We start from the raw sequence: 26,161 nt of genomic DNA, 5'->3' as shown, positions 1-26,161 counted from the left end.
TCAAAAGAGACAGAGATGGCTGGCTGCTGCAGCTGCATGGTGCACTTCTCATTGTGGGAACGAATTGTAAAGGCGTATAAATGTATGAGTGAGATATTATCGGTGACTCATACTTACAAGGATCCTGCAGACGGTATCAGGAAACAAAGCATAATGGATATCAGCCGTCTCGAGGAGCAGTACTACTGCACACAGCAAAAGCAAAAGTTACAGACACACATCATTGTTTTCAAAGCAGGTACGTGGGACGGTACAATGTCACTTATTCATTTGCAAAAGTACATATGTTTAAAAACTTTAGTGCACTTTACTGCTGAGTGAATAGGAAAGGTAAAAGGGAAACAGGAACCGGTACAGAGGCTGACACCTTTCTGCATAGAAATGTATAAGTGCACTCTGGGATCATTTTTATATTATTCAGATCTTAGAGTAAAATTATTTTTTCAGGTCGGGGCTGATTCTTAATGGGAGCAAGCAGCTGGTCCAACTATGCTGTAATGCAAGAAGCGCAAATGCAGTGTTTTTGCAAGCAGCATAAATACTGTCTGCTTTTGCATGAAGCCCCCAACTGCTGGACAGCTTCATTTTACAAAGTCATTTCTAATGCAGTTTGGAGATGCATTGTAAATCTGCTCCACCTGCGGTGCAACGTGGTTTTGTGAAGGTGTAAAGTTACCAACTTTGATATGCTTTGCTTCCAACTGAGAATCAGCCCTGTAATGTCACACAAGGCAAATTCTGCAGTGGGCTTGAGAAGGCTGTCAGTGTCACCCAGGAAATCTCTATCAGGCACAAGTCTTTGGACTGGCATTGGGGCAGTGGGGGATTTAAAATATTAACCATACTTTGCTACTCTCCCAGAAGGTGCAAAAATTGTGGGCAGTCCCCTGTCCCCCCGGAAAAAGAGATGTCCCTCCCGCATTGTTGTGGTCACTACCTAGTGGGCACTGTGGGGAGATAAATATAGTGAGTTGCAGGTATTGGTGAGAGGGCAGGGCCAATATGACCTTTTGGGGGGATGCAAATATGTCAATTTTTTGTTTATGCATTAAGAATACAATAACCACTTGTTATTAGAATGCTTTCCTTCAGTGAATTGCCAACACAAGTGGATTCCTAATCAAGTGTCTCTGTTGCAAAGTTTGTGCAAAACTGGTTACAGCTGTACATAGGCGTGTGCAGTACACTTTCTTAGGGGGGTGCACCATTGGAGGGGCGTGTCCATCACCGCCTACTGTGCATATCCATTGCCACCTATTGGGCATCAATGTAAATTAAATAGAAGATGACTTATTTATTTATATGCACTTCAGAATTAAATAATTCCCCCCCCCCCCCCCCCCCCACACACACACATACATATGAGAAACGGGAAATTTACATCATAACTTGCTGCTTGTAGAAATGCCTATCTATATGCAGAATTTTGTGATTTGATTCATTTGTGACAGTATGCTGAGTGTCACATGTTTGTCTTTTTATATACTATATATATCCTATAGAAACAGTTAAACACACGTTTTGTTTATAAACATTTAAAAACTTTACATTTGACAAATTGCCCATGTATTTTTTTTTTTTTTTATCTACTTGCTCTTTAGTAGGGGAGGAGCTTGTCTGGCTCTGTACTGACATCGGACTCAATAGGAAGAGCTGCTGCGAGAGGGCATGCCCAGCAGCCCTCTTCTGCCATATTTGTTAGTGGCAGCCAAGTTTCTGAACCCTTCTGCCCACGAACCATGATTCTTGCCAATGCAGCATTAGTTAGGTCAACCAACTCAGCCGCACTTCCAGCGACTACCCCGCTCGAAGCGACATGTTTATTACTGCCAGCGAGCGGAGTCTCTGCACTAGCTCCAGCATATGCTAGTGCATATGCTTCACTTGCTGCTAGTAATGATCATGTCGCTCAGAGCGGGGTGGTCGCCGGAAGTGCGGCCGAGCTGACCTAACTAATGCTGTATCGGCAGGGATCGTGGGAGGAAGGGTGCAGACTGCAGACACTTGACTACCTGTGTATTGCCAGGGATCGTGGAAGGGTGCAGACTGCAGACACTAGAATACCTGTGTATTGCCAGGGATCGTGGAAGGGTGCAGACTGCATAGACTTGACTACCTGTGTATCGGCAGGGATAGGGATAGTGAGAGGACGGGTGCAGATGACTACCTGTGTGTGTACTGCACTGCCAGCTGCCCCTTATCTCAACTCACTCAGACAGGCAGAGCCAGCTCTGCCTGGCTGCAATAGAGCAGGGGGTGCCCATCATTAGGAGGTGCCTGTGCATCCCCGGCACCCCCCGTGCGCAGGCCTATGCAGCTGTAGTATGGTGTTTCAAAAGAAAATAATTAATGTATTCCAGTTTACTAAACATACAGTGGGGTGATTCTGGTTCACTTGCAAAAGCAAATTCTCTCTATTGGACAAAACCATGTGCACTGCAGATGGGGCAGAAGTAACAAGTGCAGGGAGAATTAGATTTGGGGGAGTTATTTTGTTTCTGTGCAGGGTAAATACTGGCTGCTTTATTTTTATCCTGCACCATTGAAATAAAAAACCCCACCCAAATCTAACTCTCTCTGCACATGTTACATCTTCCCCACCTGCAGTGCACATTAAGGTGGGGCTGATGCATCATATGTAGAGAGAGATAGATTTGTGTGAGGTGTGCTCAAACTGAAATCTAAATTGCCGTTTAAAATTAAAGCACCAATATTTATGCTGCTTTCACATTGCCTAAACGTTTGAGACATGTATTTTGAAACAGTATTTAAAACAGTATATTACCATTTTAAACCCCTTTCACACTGCACATAAATACCGGGTCTCAAGCAGGTTTCCAGTGTGAAAGCAGGACAGACAGTTGCTATAAGACAGCGTAGTGCATATGTAATTAGCCGCTCATTACATATGCGCATATGTAATTAGTGCAGTGCATATGAATGAGTCGCTCATTACATATGTGCATATGTAATTAGTGACTCATTACATATGCACTGCACTCATTACATATGCGTATATGTAATGGAGGGCTCATTACATATGCACTGCGCTCTCATAGCTACTGCCTGAGTCCTATATAACGGTTCAGAGCCGTTCACACTGCATAAAAAATGGCTCTGAACCGTGTAGGACTCTGCTTTTTACCCGTTTGCAAATACCGGTTATTTGTAACCGGTAAATGCAGACTGGTGCTTTCACACTGCAGCTCTAACCATTTTAAAAGGCTAAAAAAATCAGCAATATACCGGTTAAGAGCTGCAGTGTGAAAGGGGTATTACTCTGCACAGAAAATAATAACTCTCCCAAATGTAACTCTCTCTGCACCTGTTACATCTGCCCCACCTGTAGTTCACAAACAAACCAACCGGAATCACCTCCAGTAAGTACTGGGTTTGGATGGGGCACTGTAGAGTTAATGCTACTTGGAACCTAAGAGCCTTCAAATATTGTCCAAAAGATACTGGCAGTGGCAATGAAACTCTGAGTACTACTTGTGACCTTCTGAAAAAGTACAGTATGAACTGATAAAGCGCAGAACACTGCAAAGAAGTAACTTAATATATTACATCACTACCACTGAGCAGGATGTATCAGAGGGTGAAAACATGAGCTTTCTCCAGCTGTTGCCTTGCCCAGCTGGTCAGGAATTCACATTGAAGGTGCATACATACACACTAGAAAATGTTTTATTTGATGCATGATAACTATCTTAATTACATTATCATGTATATCATCTATACATCATTAACCACTTTATTTTATTTATTTATTAACGGTTTCTTATATAGCGCATACATATTCTGCAGTGCTTTACAGAGAATATTTGAACATTCACATCCGTCCCTGCCCCAGAGGAGCTTACAATCTATATTTCCTACCACATGTACACGCACACAAACAGACATTCTAGGGTTAATTTTGTTGGGAGCCAATTAACCTACCAGTATATTTTTGGATTGTGGGAGGAAACCAGAGTACCCGGAGGAAACCGATGCATGTACGGGGATAATATACAAACTCTGCACAGCAAGAGCCATGGTGGGAATCGACCCCATGACCTCAGCGCTGTGAGGCAGTAATGTTAACCATTACACCAACCGTACTGCCCATTATGTGCTCCGCATGTAGTTGGTGATGTCCTAAGTCTGTACATGCAGGACGATGGAGCATATCACTAGTGAGAACCAAGCTTCAAATATGATTTGCCGATGCCGGCTATCTCCCCGGATATCGCGCTGGGTACACATTTCATGCTAATCAAAGTCATTTAGCAAAAGGACATTCAGCTGGTGCACACCGGAGGTGGCTAGTAGAAATATGTGAAAAGTGAGTGGTTTGGGCACCCACTATATGCAGCTAAACCTGGTGCCTTTGGGTGCACCATGCACCCCCAAAACGACTGATTTGCTCTATCAGGTATCAATAATTAATGCCACCCAAACAACTCAATTAACCTCTGAGAGAATGGAGACACACAAAGAGTGCTGGAAGAGAAACACAACACAAAGAGGCACAGAGGGTGCAATTTTATTCATTTGTGGGTGCCCAAATGTAATGTACTCCCACTGGAGCTATTCAATTGTTCCCCCATTGTGCATGCAAGCCCCATGTGCTCAAAGTGGACAACCCCATAGCAAAAAGCAGCCTCAACCCTACCCCACTATCATCTTCCGGACTATGATTTGCAACCCATTGTTTCATTCCTTTCAGTTGCAAAATAACATATTTAAATAAACGTGGGAAATCCAACACTGAGCAATTAAAGGTGCGAAGGGACAATGAGGCATCTAGTAAGGTAATTTTGTTGGCGTTGTGCGGTGTGTGTTGCCAAGTGTTTATTGAAGGGGGGAGTGCTGTGAGGTTATTAATGAAGTGGGGATTCTGTAAGCTGATTACTGAAAGGGGGCGGGTGCCTTTGAGGTGATTACTGAAAGGTGGAGGGGTGCCTGTGAGGTAATAACTGAAAGGTGGAGGGGTGCCTGTGATGTGATTACTGAAAGGTGGAGGGGTGCCTGTGAGGTAATAACTGAAAGGTGGAGGGGTGCCTGTGATGTGATTACTGAAAGGTGGAGGGGTGCCTGTGAGAAGATTACTGAAAGGTGGAGGGGTGCCTGTGAGGTGATTACTGAAAGGGGACGGGGTGCCTGTGAGGTGATTACTGAAAGGTGGAGGGGTGCCTGTGAGGTGATTACTGAAAGGGGACGGGTGCCTGTGAGGTGATTACTGAAAGGTGGAGGGGTGCCTGTGAGGTGATTACTGAAAGGGGACGGGGTGCCTGTGAGGTGATTACTAAAGGAAGATGCAAATAGGTGGGGGGTGCGTGCTGTGACAGGTAGACATTTAGACCTTGTAGGATGTTGCCCTGTTGTTTCTGGTTGTGAAGGAGACCCCCATAACAGTTCGCTTCAGGGTCCCAAAACATAGGCCCGTCACTGCACCTCCACCCCTTAGCCCCTACTCTTTTGCCAGAAACTTGTATGTTCAGAACTATAATACAGTATGTGCTCTTCCTTCTTTTGTAAATAAAACTTGGACCTTGTACACATTATTTATCATGACATATATGACTTCTGTGTATTAACTGTGTCCTTTCAAAATACAAAGTACAAAAAAAAAGATTCATGTTCTGATCACACAAAAATATAAGCGATGTTAACGGTTTCCCTTGAACTCCCCGACGCTCCCTGACCAAAGATATCTTTCGCGAAAATTTAAATCTCCTCCCATTCAGGACACATTTTGGAGGTTATTCTGATCGGAGCGGCCAAACGTGCGTACGTTCGCCATTAACGTACGCTAGCCGTACGCGGCCGTTAGGGTCAGGTCCACCCACAAATCAGCCGCTTACGTACGGGCAGAAATACCGTAGAAGGGGAGTGGCGTACAAATGAGCGTACGGCAACGTACGCGGACGGCTCAGCCCTTGCACTCCGACAACAGGCGTACAACTGAGCGTACGGCGCCGTTTACGGCCGTCTTTCCTCCGTCTCCCCACCGACTTCTTGCGGAGATCTGAGCGTACGCCAGTTTGCACGGACGGGTCCCTATTGTTTTCAATGGAAAACACAGCTTATGTCACCGCTCGTGAGAGTGAGCGTACGTCCGTGTACGCTGACATACCCTTCACATATATGGACCTGCTAATCTTGCCTCTCAACTACTAATCTGACAATTGATTAATTAATCTATTTGTTATTCAATTATTGTTTTCTATTAACTCAATTGTCTACCTTAATAAAGACCTAATAAAACTACATTTGAACCCTCATTACATGTATATTTGTTATGTTCTAATGTGGCATTTTAATCACTATCTATGTGTCCCCATATTGCTGTTACTTTTAAATCAAGTTATGTTGGTGTTTCTGTATATGTACTAAATTATGTCCATAATTAGTTTGTCCAAAATGTGTAACATGTATACCTACCCTGATGTTATGTGTGATGTTTTAATCTAACAACATTAAACATTCATGCATTTTCACTATGTGTTCTTTAACTCAAAAACACACACATTCACACATCAATGGTTACCCCTCACCTCAAATTACAAATATAACTGACATTACACATCTGTATGTACCTGCCCTTACAAACCATGAAACATATTTATGATTAACAACACAGGCAACTTCTAACTGTACATAAACTTTTATTGTAACAAAACTGAAGGGGGGCGGGGGGATTAAAGTAGGGCCTCCAATCGGGCAAACAAAATATTTAAATAGAGCAGGGTTAAAAAAATCTCCCGCATAACTTCGCCAACATCATCCTGGTGCTGTTCAGTGTCTGTAGTGAAGGGATAAAAAACAAAAATGAATATATAACATACACAAATGTTTGTTGTATTTGTACATAATAAAAAGTTGTGAGTTATGTGTGAAGGCCACATACATTTTTAAACTACATTGAAGATGGGTCTGCTGTCAACACAGTACTAAAAAATAATATGTTAACACACACATACTGTACATAGTAAATAACATTAATTCAATTACTCCTTCATGGATGAATGTATGCTGTATCCCAATTGGTACTTTGGTTTTGGGGGACTGTCCTCTAACCTCACAATTATCCTGTGCTATTTAAGGGTTATGAGATTGTTGTGGCTTAAGCACTCCTTACTATTTTAAATTTAGGACATTGCTGTACAAATTATAGGCCTACAGCTATGTTTGTAAAGCATGCATCCGCATGGCCTCACACACTATTACCCAAACAATCTCTACATTTATGTTGCACCAGTGCCAGATTAAGCCTTTGGGGGGCCCGGGGTACTTTAGACCGGGGGGCCCCCTTGCACTTGTCATTACTGGCCGCACACTGCATGGGCGAAAATTATACTGTCAAAACACAGAGTAAACTTGGTTAATGGTTAACTGCAGGGGATATATATATATATATATATATATATACACACACACACACACACACACACACACACCACATGAAAAGCCTGTGTTTGTCCCTCTGCCCCTTACTCTGGAGGAGACCTCACAGTCCTATTGCTGCCTCTGATTAAAAACCCTCCCATGACTAAGCTGCTGCTGCTGTTCTCCATGGACCTGAGAAGCATGTAATGAGCTCCACCAATCCGAGCTCAGCACAAACTTCTCAGCCTCTGTCCTCTGGTGCAAAGTGTCAGGGGACTTAGTCAAGTCCCAGAAATGCACTGCACACTTGTGCAATCAGTGTGCCTTGGCTCCCGATGTTCAGCACCATAAATCATTGTCACATTGGCAGATAGGTGAAGCTGCAGCACTACCCCACCCATGGACAAAACCTTTATCAAAAAACAAAAAATACAAAACAAATCAATTTTTTTTTAAAATACATGCCAACCACAGGGGGCCCCTAACTAGAGGGGGGCCCAGGGGCACTGACCCCTTGTGCCTCCATTAGAATCCGGCCCTGTGTTGCACATCATGCTGGGAACTGGAGTTACCCAACACCTGGAGCCACATAACTACCACACCACTAATGTCGGATATCTCATTGGATGTACTGTTATGTCAATTATTCAAGGGGTGAGGCATGGCCTCACTCAAAAATATCACCAAGGGGACCCTTGTTCCTGGAGAAGGACAGGACACACCTTATGGTCGGCCTGCAGTGATATGTTGCAACTAATGTTGATGTTGGATACACATATGTGGTTGTTGTGATTTTTGATGTGTAGAAATGTGTAGGTCAACATTATACACATTATTTACTTACGGCTACTTGAGCCATCCTGGTCCCCGCTGGTTGGCTGTGCGTTGGTTGGGGGGGTCAGGAGCAAGGGGGATGGGATGGGAATTTGGATAGAGGTAGTGGGTGTGAGTGGGGATTGGAGAGGTTTGGGGGTGGGTGGTGGAGAGGTGTAGGGGGGTTGGAAATGGGGTGGGGAGGGGGTGGGGGTAGGGGTGTGGGTGGGGGTGGGGGTAGGGGTGTGGGTGGGGGTAGGGGTGTGGGTGGGGGTAGGGGTGTGGGTGGGGGTGGGGGTAGGGGTGTGGGTGGGGGTGGGGGAAGGGGATGGTGAAATTGTGTGGGACCAAGCTTGAGCCATTGTCTCGGCCTCCTCTTCCTCCTCCTCCTCTTCCTCCTCCTCTTCCTCCTCCTCTTCCTCCTTCTCCTCTTCCTCCTCCTCTTCTTCCTCCTCCTCCTCTTCCTCCTCCTCTTCCTCCTTCTCCTCTTCCTCCTCCTCTTCCTCCTCCTCTTCCTCCTTCTCCTCTTCCTCCTCCTCTTCTTCCTCCTCCTCCTCTTCCTCCTCCAGGGCTGCCTGGTCCCGGGCTGCCTGGTCCCGGGCTGCCTGGTCCCGGGCTGCCTGGTCCCGGGCTGCCTGGTCCCGGGCTGCCTGCTCCCGGGCTTCCATGCGTGCCCTTGCCCGTGCTGAAATGTTCATGTTGATGGCATAGAAATCGAAGATTGGGTTTCATAAAAAAGGGGGAAAGAAAAATTCACATTAGTCATGCTCATAACCTTCAAAATTATCATTGCTGTGATATTTCAGACATTTATCATGCAAACTAATTGATATCCTACACCCAAAAACTGAGCAACTACTTAAACCCCCCCTATACACCCCCTATACCCCCCATATACCCCCCATATACACCCCATATACACCCCATATACACCCCATATACACCCCATATCCCCCCCATATACACCCATATACACCCCCATATACCCCCATATACACCCCATATCCCCCCCATATACACCCATATACACCCCCATATACCCCCATATACACCCCCTATACCCCCCATATACACCCCCATATACACCCCCATACTCAGGAACATATTTATAAAAAGTACACAAAACATTGCTAAAAAACGCTGACATACTAGTAATCAAAACTTACATCGGGCAATATGGCGGCGAAGGCTGCTGAGAAACACTGGCTGCCGCCTGCGCAGGTCTGACCAGCGCCGCTCAACCTGCCCCAGGCTTCTGCGGACGCCGGTCGTCGAGAAGATCAGGCGGCGGGCAGCAGTATATGCCCGCCGCTTGTCCGCATTACTAACATATGGGCCCCTGGGCCCCAGGTGACGGTCCATAACGTCGACCAGGGCCAACAGCTCAGGGGTGGAAAAGGGCCTAGCTCGATTAGAAGTCATAGTGGCAATGGCGCAGTTATTAATTGCAGGTACATATATCACTTTTGGTGCTTGCTGATTGGTCGAAAAAATTGTTTGTTTGGTATTAACTTTATTAATCCCTCTTACATTAACAAACTGGATGCGAATAGAAACTTACACGGACCGTTCCGATATACACACACCACAACCAACAGCATGCATTCAATGAAGAGAGAAGTACTGTATTTACAGTGTGCGGAAAAATAATACACGCAACCCTTTACTTATAACTACGCTGCTTAAAGGGGGCACGATACACCGATATCCATGGAGAGGAGTACTGTATTTACAGTGTGCGGAAAATAATACACGCAACCCTCTAGTCATAACTACGCTGCTTAAAGGGCCACAATGCGACATGTTGCTGTATGACAATTTCATACACATTACATATGTAAGGAAAGCATTGTAACGTGATGTTTTGAAATGTGACTCACAAGGCATACACGAACTCCAACAGATACCAGCTGACAACACTCATCATTGGAATGACAGGTGCACACATTTCACGATGTAGCCCACAATGCTCCACAACCTGTGTATGTGCATATACAGGTGATTGATCAGGTGCGTTGAGACCTGCGTAATTTAAGCGGGAATTATCGGCGGGAAATATCGGCGTAAATTTGCATCTACATTGCGGGAAAAAATATACGCCCCCTTGTTCATGGCGGGAGATTAACATATAAATATTCAGTCAGATGCAGCCCACAGTTGCTGCAAACATGTCTTACTCAGACGATTCCGCAGCTGAGGACGCTCTGCAGAGAGCTACAGCACAATCCCTGCTTGATGCACTGAACAAGAGGGAACAGGAGCGGAGAAGGAGGGCCCAAGAGAGGAGTCGCCTGCAAGATCAAGCGGGCCCCTCAGTAACAGGCCCTGTTGAACCTCCACCAGCTCAACAAGGGCCAAGCAACCAGCCAGAACAAGAGGTTGCATCTCTCCAAACAGGTGTGACCCAGCAGGTGCATGGTGAGAGAACTGGGGCCACCAGAAAACAAGCTGCAACATCTAGGGTGAGGACTGAGCAGGATACCACCACCAGAAAGAGAAACCCTGCATTTGTAGAGGCCGAAATGCGAATTCTAGTGCCCAGGGCACGCGAATGGATTGAATTGGCAACCAGGAAGCCGGGTGCCAGTGCAAGGAGAAAGCTTTGGGACAAGATCACAGAGGAAGTGAACCAGGTGTCACCAGTGGTCAGAAATTGGGACGCGGTGAAGAAAAGGTTAGTGTGTTTGTCAGGGCTATTTTTCAGCAGTCTCCAGCAGGAACTGAGGCCCTTATTGTAGTTCACTCTTTCTGGCCAAATATTTCTTAGATGGACAAAACCATGTGCACTGCAGGTGAGGCAGGTGTTACTTGTGCAGAGATAATCAGATTTGGGTGGGGTTTTACACCTGCCTCACCTGCAGTGCACATGGTTTTGTCCATCAAAGAAATATTTGGCCAGAAAGAGTGAACTAGAATAAGGGCCTCAGTTCCTGCTGGAGACTGCTGAAAAATTGCCCTGGTCTTTGTCCCCCTGATGTCATATGTGTGTACATATGTTACATGTATGTTTTGAGACTAATAGAAAGGTGTGTTTGTAGATAGTGCTACACTTCAATGTCACATGTGAACACAACCATGTCTAATAACCCACATTGATATATGAAACATGCACCATTGGTGTGATGTGAGGTTATGGGCACAGTTCTGCTCATGTTAAGTATGTGATGGGACAAGAGAAAGTGTGTTTTTGAAAGAGTTGTTGTAACATGTTCCATATGATGCTACTGAAAGAAGAATGAGCAAACTGTGCACATGTAGCTGGTGAGAAACTACACATCCCAGTATGCCATTCCATAGTTAAATTACTCCATAATAACCACATTGTCAAGCTATGGTGGAATGTGTAGTTTCACACCAGGTGGAGGTGCCTAATTTGGCCATGGATGATGTCATTTCTGCATAGTGATGTATGTATGTGCATTTAGTGGCCTAATGAATGAGATGAGACACTGAAATGCCTCCTAATTTAGACATGAATGTGTGTGTGGGACACATATGGCAAAAAAACATAAGAGCACCCACACTAGGAAATGTCACGTAGCTAGGGGTACCACATAGTCCCTTTAATTCCGGACACATATTAATTACACAGGTTCTGTGGCTGGCTGACTTCAAGACTCCACTTCACCTAATTTTAAACTGCCACAGAACCTGTGTAATTAACATGTGTCCGGAATTGAAGGGACTAGGTGGTAACCCTACACGTAGCACAGTGGTGCACATATCTCATGGTGATATTTGTATTTTTAAACTTGTAGGTGGACTGACTTCAAAAGTACACTGAAGAGGAAGATGACTGACCGGTACAACCACAGCATGTCCACCGGGAGCGGTCCTATGCCTGACCATTTGGAGTATACCCCCCTGGAGCAGGACTCCTTGGACGTGATTGATGTGGGGGAGATCAGGGGGATCTCCAATATGGACAGTGAGCTCCCGGCGGAGGTCTTTGATGCTGCTTTTGATGGTAAGTCACAGTAATGCATTGTATTTAGAAAGATATTTTTTATTGCGTATGTGATGGTGACATTGTTTTCAATTCTTATCCTAGCAGAAGCAGAAAGCCAGGATGTACCGGCAGCATCTTCCTCTGCAGAGCCACAGGTGGAGCAAGTGGTCCAGCCTCCACCAAGACGTCGCCCCCAGCCCCAGCCACAGGAGACATGGGATGAGAGCCTGTTGGTGACGCTGGAGAGGATCGAGCAGCAAGGGGTGGATGCTGCGATCCGTCAGCAGCAGGTGGCGGATTTTCTGGCGGAGTGGAAGGCCACAAACAAGCTGCAGGTTGAGGCCTTGAACCGCATTAATGAAACTCTGGCGGCTGGCATAGTAAGCATTGGCCAACACCTCAGCCGCCAGAATGAACTTCTTGCGGAGCAGCTGTCCACCGCCAGGTCCCTAAGGGACAATCCCCCATCTGCTGCCCCACCCCAAGCTGCTCCCCAACCTTCCACCTCGGCTGACCCTCCTGTGTCGACTAGGGAAAGACGCCGAAAGCCAGCTGAGCCAAAGGCCCCTGTCCCCAAGGCCCCATCTAAAAGGGGCAAAAAAGGGCCCAAATGAGACCTGGTTCACTTCCTCTGTGGTTGGAGCCCAAAGGTTTAAATTGCACTGGACATCCGCTTCATGAGTTGGCCATCGATCCATTTGCGTGCCATGGGCATGAAAGTTCGTATTTTGACCTCTACAAATGCAGGATATTTTTTTTGGGTGGTGTGTATCTTGCTTAGTATTCACCCTGGTTGTTGCAGTACGTATTCTGGTGTCCCCATTTCTTTCACCATTGCATTTGCAGGGTAACACATGTTTGGAGATATGCAACCTCTTGTTCTGGCTGTTTTATTATTTGTGTGTCTATTTTATTTGTTTATTTGATTTCTCACATTAAAGTGTCAAGCTGTGATGCTGAACAGCAAATAAATTTATTTTACAAATTAAATCTAAATTGTGGTATGTGTCATTTCTTGTGTGAAACAAATACTAGATTTATGTGTACTTACTGACCAGGGTATTTTTGAACATTTGTTGAAGTGTGGTAGAAGTTTCCCATGTGTAACCCTCTCCATGGCCATTCCCATGTTCCTATCCAACTTTTCCCTGCTAATTAGTTTGTGTCAGCACATGTGCAGAGCAACTTAATAGGTGAGAAAGCAGTTTGTGTGCAGGTAAGGTAGCTCCTACAGTAGTAGGTAAAAGCAGGTCCAGAACAATGCTTTCCTCATGGAGTGGGTGAGGCAGACAAACAAGGGTGAAAAGGTACATTTGTGTAGGAATGCATATGTGTCCTCCCTAAAAAAAGATGTGTGAATGGGCCAAACATGATAAATTAGCTTGTGAACAAACATGCATAACTTTTTAAATATATATGATTTTACAGTGTCATAAGCAGATGTAGGAATCCTTTGTTAGAGAGATGTGAGTGCAATAATGTGATTGGTGGCATCTTACATCCAGAGTGTAGTCAAATCCAAATCATAGCAGATGAGATAGTGGTACAGGTCATTATTTTGGGTACTATACAAAGATTGTGTGGAAAATAGTGGTCATGGGCTTCAAACATTGCTGAAACATCCTTTGTAGGTGTTAGATGTGGTTTATGTTATTGTATCCTAAATACAAAACCTATGTTAGTATTAGAGTGAACACGTTGACACATGTCGACTTGTGTAGATTGAGTGTGCTACTGCGTAAAGTCTATGAAAGCACGTAGTGAATGTGTCTAACTGTTTAGCAAATACCTACCTTAGCGTATAAAAAGATTCTTACCTTAAATTAAACAAACCTTTAAATGTGGAGAAGTATAGAAACATAAGCTTCCAATGTGTTTGCGTGCTGTGTGTGTGGCTTGCAGGCAGTGAAATCATGGTTTGGACTTAATAGACTGCAGCATTGCTTATTACATTCAGGTGTATGTGTTTGAGTAGTAATCAGCGTTAATTAGCCAACTCAGCCGCACGCTGGCATGCGGTATCTGTAGGGGTGGTTTGAGATGGCGGTTGGCGGACGCCTGTTTTGTGTCCGAAATGAACGGTGCCTTAGTCGATCGTGCGGTAGTAGCACCGCTCATTTTTTGTGCACACCCCCGTGTACGCCCATATTTACGCCCATTTTCCCTCATTATTTCGGCCGCTCCCATCAACACGCCCCTATGCCGCCCCCATTACCCGTACACTCGCGTACAGGTTTTTTCGCACGTTGAGACCCGGCCGTAAGCGTTGTGGAGTGTTCGCGCCGGCGCATTAGCGTATCTGCACATGCGCAGATCATGAAAAACACCGGGACGTACGCGTACGGCCCGGCCGCTCCAACCAGAATAAGGGCCTAAGTGTCTGGTCAGTAACAGAAATTAACATAGGGGGTTATTCAGACCTGATAGCAAAGCTGATTTTTTCAACAAATCCATGTTGCACTGCAGGGAGGAAAGATGTAACGTGTGCAGAGAGAGTTTGTCAGGAATCGCTGTGTACGGTCACGTCTGCGGCCGTGCCTGTTACCTTTGTCCACTCTGTGGTGCAGGCCCGCCACCTGTGTTTCCTCCTGCCGTGGTCCATGGCGCGATGTCCCCTGTGTCCCTCTGGACCTTGTGCCGCGTCACAAGCCGATTCCACGCTGCGTGGGCGCCACCATGACACCTGTGGTCAGCTGACAGGCTGGACCAATCACGCTGCCCGATGACCTGAACTCTGACCTGCACCCAAGTATTCACAGGTACTTCCTGGTTGTGATTGATTCTGCGGCTTGCTCCTGGCCTCGAACAACTGTTCTGTTCCCTGTGTGTTTGTCTCCAGTGTCAGAAGTTCCTAGGCTCTACGCTATCCTGTGCACCAACAGTATCTCCAACTGTGTCCTGCTGCTGCTACAGCCTTCTTGCTGGTTAACCCATCACCTACCAGTTACTCCTGCTTATTCCATCTCAGCCGTTGAATCGCATCCAGCCATCGCCGACCATCGAAATATGTGGAAGGTGCACGCATATGTTAGGCTGCTCTGAGCAGCCTTACATATGCGTGCATGCTGGGAAGGAAATGGGTGCAGCTGACACCTGGTGATGTCAGCCGCCCACCCCCCCGAACCCACGTCATGGCCTCATTAGCATGAGAACGCACACTCTGTTCGCCATGGGTGCACGCACCCTGCGTATACACAGAAATGCACATGCGCAGTAAAACAATATCGGTTCCCGTGCGAATGCAGCCCTGTTGCGAACAGACCTGAATAAGGTCTAATGTACAGTATATATTATTTATTTATGAGTGTATTTCATTATGTGGACAATTAAGTAGTCATTGTAAGTAAGAGCAGACATCACTGGCTAAACCGTTTCTGCAACATTAAGTTTACATAAATCACAACTGGTGGGGCAATGCTGTAAATGTGCCTGTTTAAATATTATTAGGAAGATCAGGGTCATCCATCTGAGTGCCGGACGGGGTCCCGACAGTCGGGATCCCGACAGGCATTTACCCGACGTCTGGATCCCGACTGTCAAAACACCGACAGCCGTCGGCTATTTTCCCTCGTGGGCGTCCATGACCCCCATAGAGGGAGAACCGTGCCCGCAGCGTGACGAGCGCAGCGAGCCCACAAGGGGCTTAGTTGCGCTCACCATGCTGTCTGGGTCCGGCCAGTCGGGATCCCGACGTCGGGCTAATGACTGTCGGGATCCCGACTGTCGGACCCCTGTACCACACCCGATCCATCTCCCGACTGTCAATTGCAGCTCTATGAAGAGGCGATGTGACCAGATACACTTCATTAGGGGGTCTAATGAATAGAATGAATGTAGACCGCAGTTAATTAAACTTTTGGCATTGAATTTTACAGAATTTACAACTTTTTGTGGTATTATTAATTGTTATAATGAGTGCAACAAGTCATATTTAATTCTGCTTTTCTTTTCTGTACTCCTGTTTATTTTTTTCTTGTGAGGACTGAGGACTGCAATAGCAGGCTGAATGCAATTAGCATACGGTATTAAGTTCTCATGAGCAGGACCCTTTGCTCTCATGGGATTTTACTTCTCTTACGTAAACCATCTTTGATCCTGTGGTCTTCTGCCATGCTGACAACTATTTCAGTGTTGTCTGCTGATGCAGCTATGGTTATGTACAATATACATGTCCGCTGTTGTATTCAACTGTATGTCAGAGTTTGGTACTTATATGTTAGTTGGGCGCCCACTAAGCTATTTGCTTAGTTTTGCGCGTCCCCTTGCGGAGCTCGCTACGCTCGCCACGCTTCGGGCTCGGTGGCTCACTGCGCTCGCCACACTATATGAAATCAACTCCATCCCGACATGGATAGTGGGGGTATGAGCGTGCTCACTATAGTGGACGGCCAATTAACATATAAGTACCCAGAGGCAGTGGCGTAACTATAGCACCGCAGCCCCGCGGGGGGGCGCTGTGCATGTGCGGGCGCCGGGGGCTGCAGTGCTATAGTTACACCCCGCCGCCCCGCCGGCATCCCCCGCAGTCTTTACCTGTCTTCAGTACGAGGCGCTGGTCCCGGCTCCCTTCTTCTGCTATGAGGACCACCACAAAATGTCCGCCCCCATTTAGCAGACAGTTCTCTGAAACTGTCTGCTGTATGGGGGCAGACATTTTGTGGTAGTCCTCATAGCAGAAGAAGGGAGCCGGGACCAGCGCCGCGTACTGAACGTAGGTAAGACTGTGGGGGATGGCGGGGTTGATGCGGCGGGGGTTGGTGCGGTGGGGTTGATGCGGCGGGGTTGATGCGGCGGGGTGAACGGGCCGGCGCACGGGCGCCCTCCCTTTAACGGCGGGGGGGGGCCCAAAATGTAGTTACGCCCCTGCCCAGAGGGTTTTGCCTATTTCTCTTAGCCTGATTACAGCATTATAGCAAGTAGCCTTGTGGTCCTGTTCTAGGGAATACCTCTGTGATAGTGCCCCATAAAGCTCTGATGAAGTGCGCCGGACTGATTAGGTTCTGCTATGTTGGCCACAATGCAATCAGCATCCTGGATGCAGGTAAACAGAGGGGTCAAATGGGAGGGAGTCATGTCAGAAAGTGAAGAGAGTAAAAAATGTACTTCCTGCCAACACTCCCAAATATTTGCACTCCTACCCCAAGCTTCACTAAAAAATAAATATATAACATAATATGCAACTGCAATACCTAGTAAGTGTGACATATGTTTATATGGGGGTTGTTCTGGTTGATTCACTCGGAAGCAAATTTGCATCCTTGTGAGTCAATCAGAACCCGCCTTGCAAATGGTGGTATGCCGCCCCACCATTCGCACGACGTGTACGTTCGCACGACATGCAAAATGGATGTTTTACATAAATATCCATTCGCAGCCTGCGGGGGAACACCCACATCATTCGATGGAATCCGGTGATGTCAGCTGCCCGCCCCCTGCACCCGTGTCATTGGCCCATTAGCATGAGAAACGCTGGGCGTTCCCATATGCTAATGTAACGCCCCGCCGTACCAGTGTGTTCTGTGTAACGTGCAATTGTGTGTACAGTACGTTATAGTCCATTGTACATTGCCAAAGTTGTCAGCATGAAGCAATGTACAGTACAGTCTGTGAAATTCTCACTGATTGGATGCATATACATTTTAATGTCTTGTGTTTGCGATAATAGCTCATACAGTAAAAGGTGACCTTTTGCCATACTGCCTTGTGATAATAACACTGACCTAAGAAAAGCGACCACAGAATGCTGCATTCTTCATTGAGGTCTGCACTAAAACACAAGCTTTGCTAACCTATCATGCATGCAAACGTATATTGGATTAGTGTTATATTGACTTATATGTGGTCCAGAAAGAGGGGAAACATAACCTTTTCATTTTATAATTAAACTTGCTGTTATTGCGGGTGTGTGACAGTAAGCTAATTGCTAACCTGTTTTTTTTTTTTTTATTCCAACGATACTTTATTCCAAAGATAAACTTTCAAACAACAAATGGCTTTAATACTGTAAATATAACATTTGCTAGATAACATCTTATTTGGCTTGCTAGCTAAAGTACAGTATTATTTACATATTCATTAAGCTGATTACATAACCTGACCTCTCCAACAGCTGATGTTTTATATGAAAAGGATTTATTATCTATGAATTAAACTGGAGAACGTAATCAGATTTTTTATTAAAAGTACAGCCAAGGCAGTATACTTATTGCAATTTACCAATCATTAGTGTTTCTGACCACTGCATGTTTATAACCATATCCTATGATACAGTACACCAGTCATTTTACTGCAGAAAAAATTATTTTGGTAAAGGATGAGCCTCATTTTATAAAGGATTCCATAGGATGCTCACATAAACTATAAGGAATGTAGTCAGTAGGCAGCCAAAGACACCAAAATGTTGATTACCATAATTTTGACATGGTGGCAGGTATAGGTGAACAGGGTCATAATTTTTACAAGGATACAATGTCAACATTAAAAACAATGTTGACAGTTAATATAGACCGAACATAATATAGACAGTTAAATTTAGATGGGTCGTAAAATGTTGACATAGATAAAATAACATTAAACAGTGAGTTACGTTGATAATTTTTCATATGCTAATTACAATAATGCTGGTAAAACAATAGCAAGCTGAATGCAATTAGCACACGGTATCAAGTTCTCACGATCAGGGCCCTCTTCCCTCATGGAATTTTACTTCTCTTACGTAAACCATCTTTGATGGCACCAAATCCTGTGGTCTTCTGCCATGCTGACAACTATTTCAGTGTTGTCTGCTGAGGCAGCTATGGTTATGTACCATGTACGTGTCCTCTGTTGTATTCATCTGTATGTCAGAGTTTTGCTTATTTGTTTATGTGCTCTGTAATTGGACGCTGCGGATTCCTTGTGGCATCCATAAATAATGGATAAAAACAGTTTAATTCACAGTAGCATTTAAACAGTATTGTTATAAAGGTAGTTTATTACTTAGAACTGCAAAAAATAATTGAGCCGCACCATACCGCACCATACCTTTATTGCTGCTGTGGCCATTAATTAACTTCACAGTATCTCTAAATAACTGATAAAGAGGGTAGTTCTAATTACACTCAATTGAATTGTCAGGCCCTTGCTTAATTGAATACCCCCCCCCCCCCCCCCCCCCCCCGATGTGTTTTAACACATGTACTGTATATTAATAATGAAAGTACCTGTGTCCTCATTTGGTGATGCTGCGATGTATCGCTTCCGCTATTTTATTCAGTTTAGGTACATTATGTATACATTTTATAGTACTGACTTGTATATAATAGGCTTATTATATATATTGTAGGCTTTGGGGGGTATTCAATGTTGCAGTTTTTCAATAATATGGGGATATTGTGGCAGCTTTTGCTCAGAATGATGGAATTCGCATTTCATTTATTCAATGTTTGTTTGGTGGGTTTTTTTTCAGATTTATTGTTTTGCAAATCTGCGTCTTTTTCCACAGAAATGGGCACTAATTCATAAATTTAGATACCTTTTCCAGGAATGCAGATTCAGCTTTTCAAAGAGCCGGATCTGCAGACGTGAATCCTGGTTGTTTCCCAGTCAAAAAATCCTCTTATTTAAAAAGGATCAGAAATAAAGGGAAACATGGAACACCCCCCTTTGACCTAACTGTAAAATCCTGTGGTCTTATTTTAAGAAATAATTTCAATTATTTTTATAATCAAATAAATTAAACACATATTTCATGTTTCTGCAACATTCCAACATTATATTTTAAAGCAATTCTAACATGACATTTCCATCTGAACAATGGTGGTAATTGCATGGCCATATATTTGCTGCCCACATATTTTGTATAATCAATCCGCCCTCCTCTGATGTTTTAGCACATTTTGAAGGTAAAATAATAATAATGTTATTCATATTTAAAACACTATAATTACACACAATGGCTACACAAAATACATGAAAATAAAGTGATAGTTATTGGCCATTTTCCCAAACCATATTTGTACATTATTCAGTGTATTTAACCTACTCTATGTCCCCCAAGATCATCATCCAAAGGAATTAAATGCAAATAATTATTATACTTGATGATTTTTACATAATTTTAAGCATCATTGTTAGAATGATGAAAAATTATACATGTATAATTAATTATTGTGTTAACATTCATTTACAGAAGCAACTATTTATTTACTATCTTTGTGATCTGTTCATCTTTGTTAGTAAATAGCAGAAAAACATGGTGGAATTCAATACAATATAATTGGTCTGCGTGTAATTGTCATATTTCCATTTATGCTGCCTTCCAGCTGTATTTCATTTCTCATTAACTAATGCATTATGTTGTGTGGTTGATGTGCCTCATTCACATTTATTTACTCTGCATTTCGTATGCAACTGCACCTTTAAATCTGACCAGATTAGCTTGGCCTTTCTCCCTCCGTGTTAATACTTAAATATTTAACATGCACTATGTTATTCGGCAGACGGGATTCAATGTCTCACCTGTGAATGCCAAAAAGTGGGCGTGTCTGTAGAAAACGGCCGTGGATCGTTGAGATACATCCGTGATCTCGATAATCCATGGTGGTTCTCGGCAAAACGGGCCCGACTGCTGTTGAGTCCGTTCTGCCGAGATGCCTGTTCAATGCTGTCGGAAAAGGCAGCATTGAATAGGCACACGCCGCTATTTCACCATGGAAATAGCAGCGGGTTATTGAATACCGCATATGCTAGTTGTACAGCTAGATTTATCATGAGATTTATCCTAATTTGCTATGGATGAAGTATAAAGAGGAATCACTGTAATAACACATATAATAAACCTTAGATCAGGCATGCCCTAACTGTGGCCATCCAGTTGTTGTGAAACTATACATCCCAGCATGCCTTGCCATAGGTTTAGCATTCTCTAATAGCAAAACTGTGGCAAAGCATGATGGGACTCGTAGTTTCACAACAGCTGGAGGGCCATAGTTTTGACATGCCCACCTTAGATGCTAAGAGAGAACCCCATTAGTAGAGACCTGCAACCCACCTGCCATTAATACAGTAGTTCAGTCACAGCAATTATACATGCAAATAGCATTTAATATCCCTAAAAATGCCAAAAGCAATGTTATTAAAGGTTAGCTTTTGTTCTAGAGTCAACTTTTATTATCTTTAGACTTGTAAAACACAGAACTAACCATTGTATTTAGTGGCAAACAGAAGATACTGTAGAATAGTGAGATACACAGTATGGCTGGGATTTGTTTAATCTAGAACCTGGATATGCTCCAGAAGACACAATTCACTGCCACGTGTACAAGGTTACCTCACAAAAATCTGCATGTGCCAACGAGGCTTGGTAAATACGTTTCAGTTAACTCTTAAACGCACCCAATGTGAAGTTAAAGTATAAGGGATAATATATACCATGGGTCTTCAAACTGTGGCCCTCCAGATGTTGTGAAACTACATATCCCAGCATGCCTTGCGACAGTTTTGCTATAAGGGAGTGTTAAAACTGGGCAAGGCATGCTGGGATTTGTAGTTTCACAACATCTGGAGGGCCACAGTTTGAAGACCTATGATATATACACATTGAAGAGGATTTTTAGATGGTTGTAAGTGCATATGTTGTGTGCTATGAAAATGTGTCACCGTGATTAGCTTGATAGTATATCTCTAACATTAAAGTTATGCATGAACCCTTGATTTAAGTAATACATGTCTCTCACCAAGTATAAATTCTGCACAATACAAGTGTCATTTTTTAGATAATAATGATGATGATGATGATAGCTATACTGGCTTAGTAAGTATCTGTACGTTAGATTGAAGATTGCATGTAGCTTAAGATGTCTATAACTCTAAATACATATGAGGGTGGCAAGTGTGCACACTCATATTTGGTCGTGTTGTTTTTGTTTTACATTCAAGTCTGATAATCCTCTATATGCTAAATGTTGCTTGCTCTATAATAAGTCTTATCTGTGAGTCTGATCAAATCAAAACTTGGGAAAAGGTTCAGCAATGTCCTAAGTTGTACCGATATTATTACTTTGTCTATTGATGTTCCAGGATTTTTCCACCTACTGCCGATTTTAATTTATTATTATGCTTTTAGTGATGCAAATGTATTCAGAACATGCTGGATCTGTAAGATAATTAGGTTTAGATTAGAAAATGTAAAAAACATGTTGGTTTTCAAGTGGCGCTTGGACCAATAGTCAACAATCACTTATAGCCTCTCCCCTTATACTGTATGTCATAGCCTCTCCCCTCATATGTCATAGCTTCTCCCCTTATATGTCATGGCCTCTCCCCTCATATGTCATAGCCTCTCCCCTTATATGTCATTGCCTCTTCCCTCATACAGTATGTCATAGCCTCTCCCCTCATATGTCATAGCTTTTCCCCTCGTATGTCATTGCCTCTCCCCTCATATGTCATAGCCTCTCCCCTTATATGTCATTGCCTCTTCCCTCATACAGTATGTCATAGCCTCTCCCCTCATATGTCATAGCTTTTCCCCTTGTATGTCATAGCCTCTCCCCTCATATGGCATAGCCTCTCCCCTCATATGGCATAGCCTCTCCACTTATATGTCATAGCCTCTACCCTCATATGTCATAGCCTTTCCCCTCATATGTCATAGCCTCTCCCCTCATATGTCATAGCTTTTCTCCTCGTATGTCATAGCCTCTCCCCTCATATGGCATAGCCTCTCCCCTCATATGTCTCCCTATTTAAATGTAGCCACCATTTATAACAAGTGAGGCATCATTTAAGATGCCTGATACGCTATTGAATTTCTCCCAGCTCCTCCATTCTCTAGCTACTTTCTGATTGGTGAGAGAGCATCCAATCAGATGCCACCATGCCTCTGCAGACATTCTCCACATGAATGTCTTTTATATAGGATCATCTGGAGGCATTGCATTTATTGTATTACAGCTGTTACTGTGTCACCTCCTGTGTGTGAATGGTATGCATTAATAAACAACTTATGTTTTATTTACAGGTGAAAATGAATTCATTTCAGGAGAACCATTTATAAACACAGTTTCAGTCAACAAGAAAGTCAGAAAAATGAAGGCATTTAAAGATCAGAGCCCTGTAAAAGAGGTCACTCTAGAATTGCTGGATAAGAACTACCTAAATGAGAGGAACGGAACATGGCACGCCCACCTGAACATTCACCGCATGGTTCAGCTCGATAGTCAACTGGATCTTAAAAAAGGGACAGGAGACCAGGAGAAGGTCCTTGACAAAAGTTTATTGTTTGACCGGCTGCTGAGCTCTGAAAGCCAGACAACTAAAGACCCGGGACACAGTACAGAAGAAATGGGACCAAGTGAAGTGACTGGCGACAACAAGTCCATCGGCAGTATATACAGGAAATCTTCTCTGAAGCACCCGACTGCTCCATTTTGGAGCCATTACCAGTTCCCCTCCTCCAAGCCCACTTCCCCCACAGAGAAAGTGTTTTACTATCCGTTCCCTCAAAAGAAAAATCCACGGATATCAGAAACAGCCAGAAAGCTAGGTTTATATGTAACACATTAAAGTCATTACTTGGAAATCCTTTAAAAGGCAATGTGACCTTCATGTGACCTTGTTTTATATCCACTTGCACCTTACTTTCCCACTGTGAATAATTCACTATGGACTGAACAATGATATCTTTATTGAAAACAAACAAAAAATACTGTATTTCGATTTCAGGAGCTATGTTGCAGTGGTAAATACTGCACATGCCTTGGAGTGTAGGCGGCCAGGATTAGGGCCCTCTCCTCCTGGTTTCCTACCTGCTCCCACATCTCTGAATCCTTTTACTATGCTTCTTACATATTCCGTACTATACCTCATGTTCTAGAGCTCACAGTTTATGCTTACTTCCTTGGTTTTATTGCACCTAGGTTACCGGAATATTCTTTGCCTTTTGCTTGTTCTGTACTTTGCATTTTGACGTCTACAGTTTATATTATACCTACTTTGGCTGTGTATAACAGTTGCTCTATATATTGTACTATGCTATATTACCCGCTGTACTGCATTGCAGAATTCTGTGGTGCCTTAATACTGTACGTAGTTATACATTCACAATGCAGGAATCTATTTCTACATCTTGGTCATGTTCCAACTGTTGTATAGTGCACCTGTTTTACACAGGCAAAATAAGTGACAGGTGCACTTTAAGTAGAATCATAGTTCTTCTGCATAGGTAACTAACCAATACGCAATCTAAACGTGAACCGACCAAATATCGTAGCAGGCAGGAAAAGCTTTATTGCACCACAAATGGTGAGCAGAGCATGGAATTGGCATCACTGAGCTCTATTAAAAATACACATTCAATGCACATTCATTTTGATAGAGAATGGCAGGGCACAGAACACTTTGTATCCTATATGTTTGTGTTTAGGATCTCACTTGTTATAAAGTCACATTGTCAATAAGATCATTGACCATAGTTTCAGTATGACACCATCAATTAGCCTATCCTTATTCTTGCAAGTTCAAAGGGGAAAGAGAGCAAAAAAGAGAGAGGAGCGAGAAAGGGGTAGTCAATGAGAGAGGGATTAATGGAAAAAGAGGGGATGAGAGAAAGATAAGTGCAAGAGAGAGAGAGGGAGAGAGTGAGACAGATGAGAGCAAGAGAAAGTTAGTTTCAGGGAGAGAAGATGGTTAGAGACAGAGAGAGAAAAACGGTGTCAGTGAGAGAAAGAGACAGCACCAGGTAGAGAGAGAGGGGGAGATACTGTCAGAGAGAGGGAGGAAGGAGAGAGGGGAAGAGTGGGGAATGAGTTGGGGAGAAGAAAGATATAGGGGCCCATTTATCACGGACTGTATTTACAATGTGAACTGGGTGTAATATTACCGCCCAGGATTGCATTGTAAAATGCGATCCTAATGGTGGGATGTATCAACCCTGCCGCGCAGGGACAGCGCTCCGAATGAAGCCCGTCCTGGTGATGTGCTGAGTCGGGCTCCTGGCGGTCTGTACATGTGTGGTTATCGCTGACCCCCCGCCAACCGCACTGTCCCGGCAGCAGTGCGATGTGTAGGCCATGGGCTAAAATGGCATTACCGCCATCTGAGAATGGCAATAGGCCTGGGATGCGATGCATTGATGCCCGATGTTGATACTTCGGGCAGCTTCGGAGCCCCCATAGAAACTTATGGCATGCGGCCGGCAGCAGTGCATGAGGGACTCCGATCCCTGCTGCAGTTCCTCCTAATACATTTGGGGGATACTTAATATTTGCGGCTAACCCCAAAAACGAGTGCTTTCGTGGATTTAGCCACAAATATTGAATGATAAATGGGCCCCATAGCGAGAAAGAGAGACAAGGGGCAGAGAGAGTAGAGAAATGTGACAGAGGGGAGGGGTATGTTGAGAGAAAGAGAGGGAATAGGGGGAAGAGAATAGCAAAGAGAAAGAGAGGAGAGAGAGGGGGAAATGGGAGGGAGAGTGAGAGCAGGGGGAGAATGAAAAAGAGGGACAGGGAGAGAGCAAAAAAACAGCAAAGATGGGGTGGAGGAGAGGTGAGACAGCGGGTGAGGTGAGGGTAGAAAGGGAGGTGACGGTGTGAGGCAAAAGGGTGTGAGCTGACAGGGCTAAGGTGACCATGGGTGAGCTGAGGGGGTGATGTGACAGGGGCGAGATGATGATGTGAGGTGACAGAAGGTGAGTTGAGGGGAGGGCAGCTGATAGGGGTGACAGAAGTACAAGCTGACAGGGGGTGAAAGTTGTCATTGGGTAAGGTGAGGTGGGTGAGCTGATAGGGGTGAGGTGACTGTGGGGAGCTGACAGGGGAAGAGGTGACAGGGAATGAAGTGATGTGGGGAGTGAGGTGATGCGGCAAGCTGACTGGGGTGAGGTGAGAGAGGGTGAGCTGATTCGGGCAAGTTGATGGAGTGAGGTGATGGAGGGTGAGCTGATGGGTTGAGGGGTGAGGTGATGTGGGTAAGCTGATGGGATGAGGTGAGAGCGGGATGATGTGACCGTGGGGAGCTGAGAGGGGATGGGAATACAGGTGT

General features: G+C 44.4%; 1 protein-coding gene across 1 annotated transcript; it reads left to right on the top strand.

Moving 5' to 3' along the window:
• On the top strand, positions 1-26,161 carry C5H9orf152 (chromosome 5 C9orf152 homolog). Its single transcript, XM_083189067.1, has 2 exons — positions 1-238; positions 23,139-26,161. The coding sequence occupies exons 1-2, from the start codon at positions 16-18 to the stop codon at positions 23,681-23,683; spliced, it is 768 nt and encodes a 255-aa protein (XP_083045193.1). The 5' UTR covers positions 1-15; the 3' UTR covers positions 23,684-26,161.

This window comes from Crinia signifera, chromosome 5 (assembly GCF_055691185.1).
Source record: "Crinia signifera chromosome 5, ASM5569118v1, whole genome shotgun sequence".
Lineage (NCBI taxonomy): Eukaryota > Metazoa > Chordata > Amphibia > Anura > Myobatrachidae > Crinia > Crinia signifera.
Note: the sequence above shows the minus strand (reverse complement) of the source record. Positions and strands in the feature narration are given on the sequence as shown.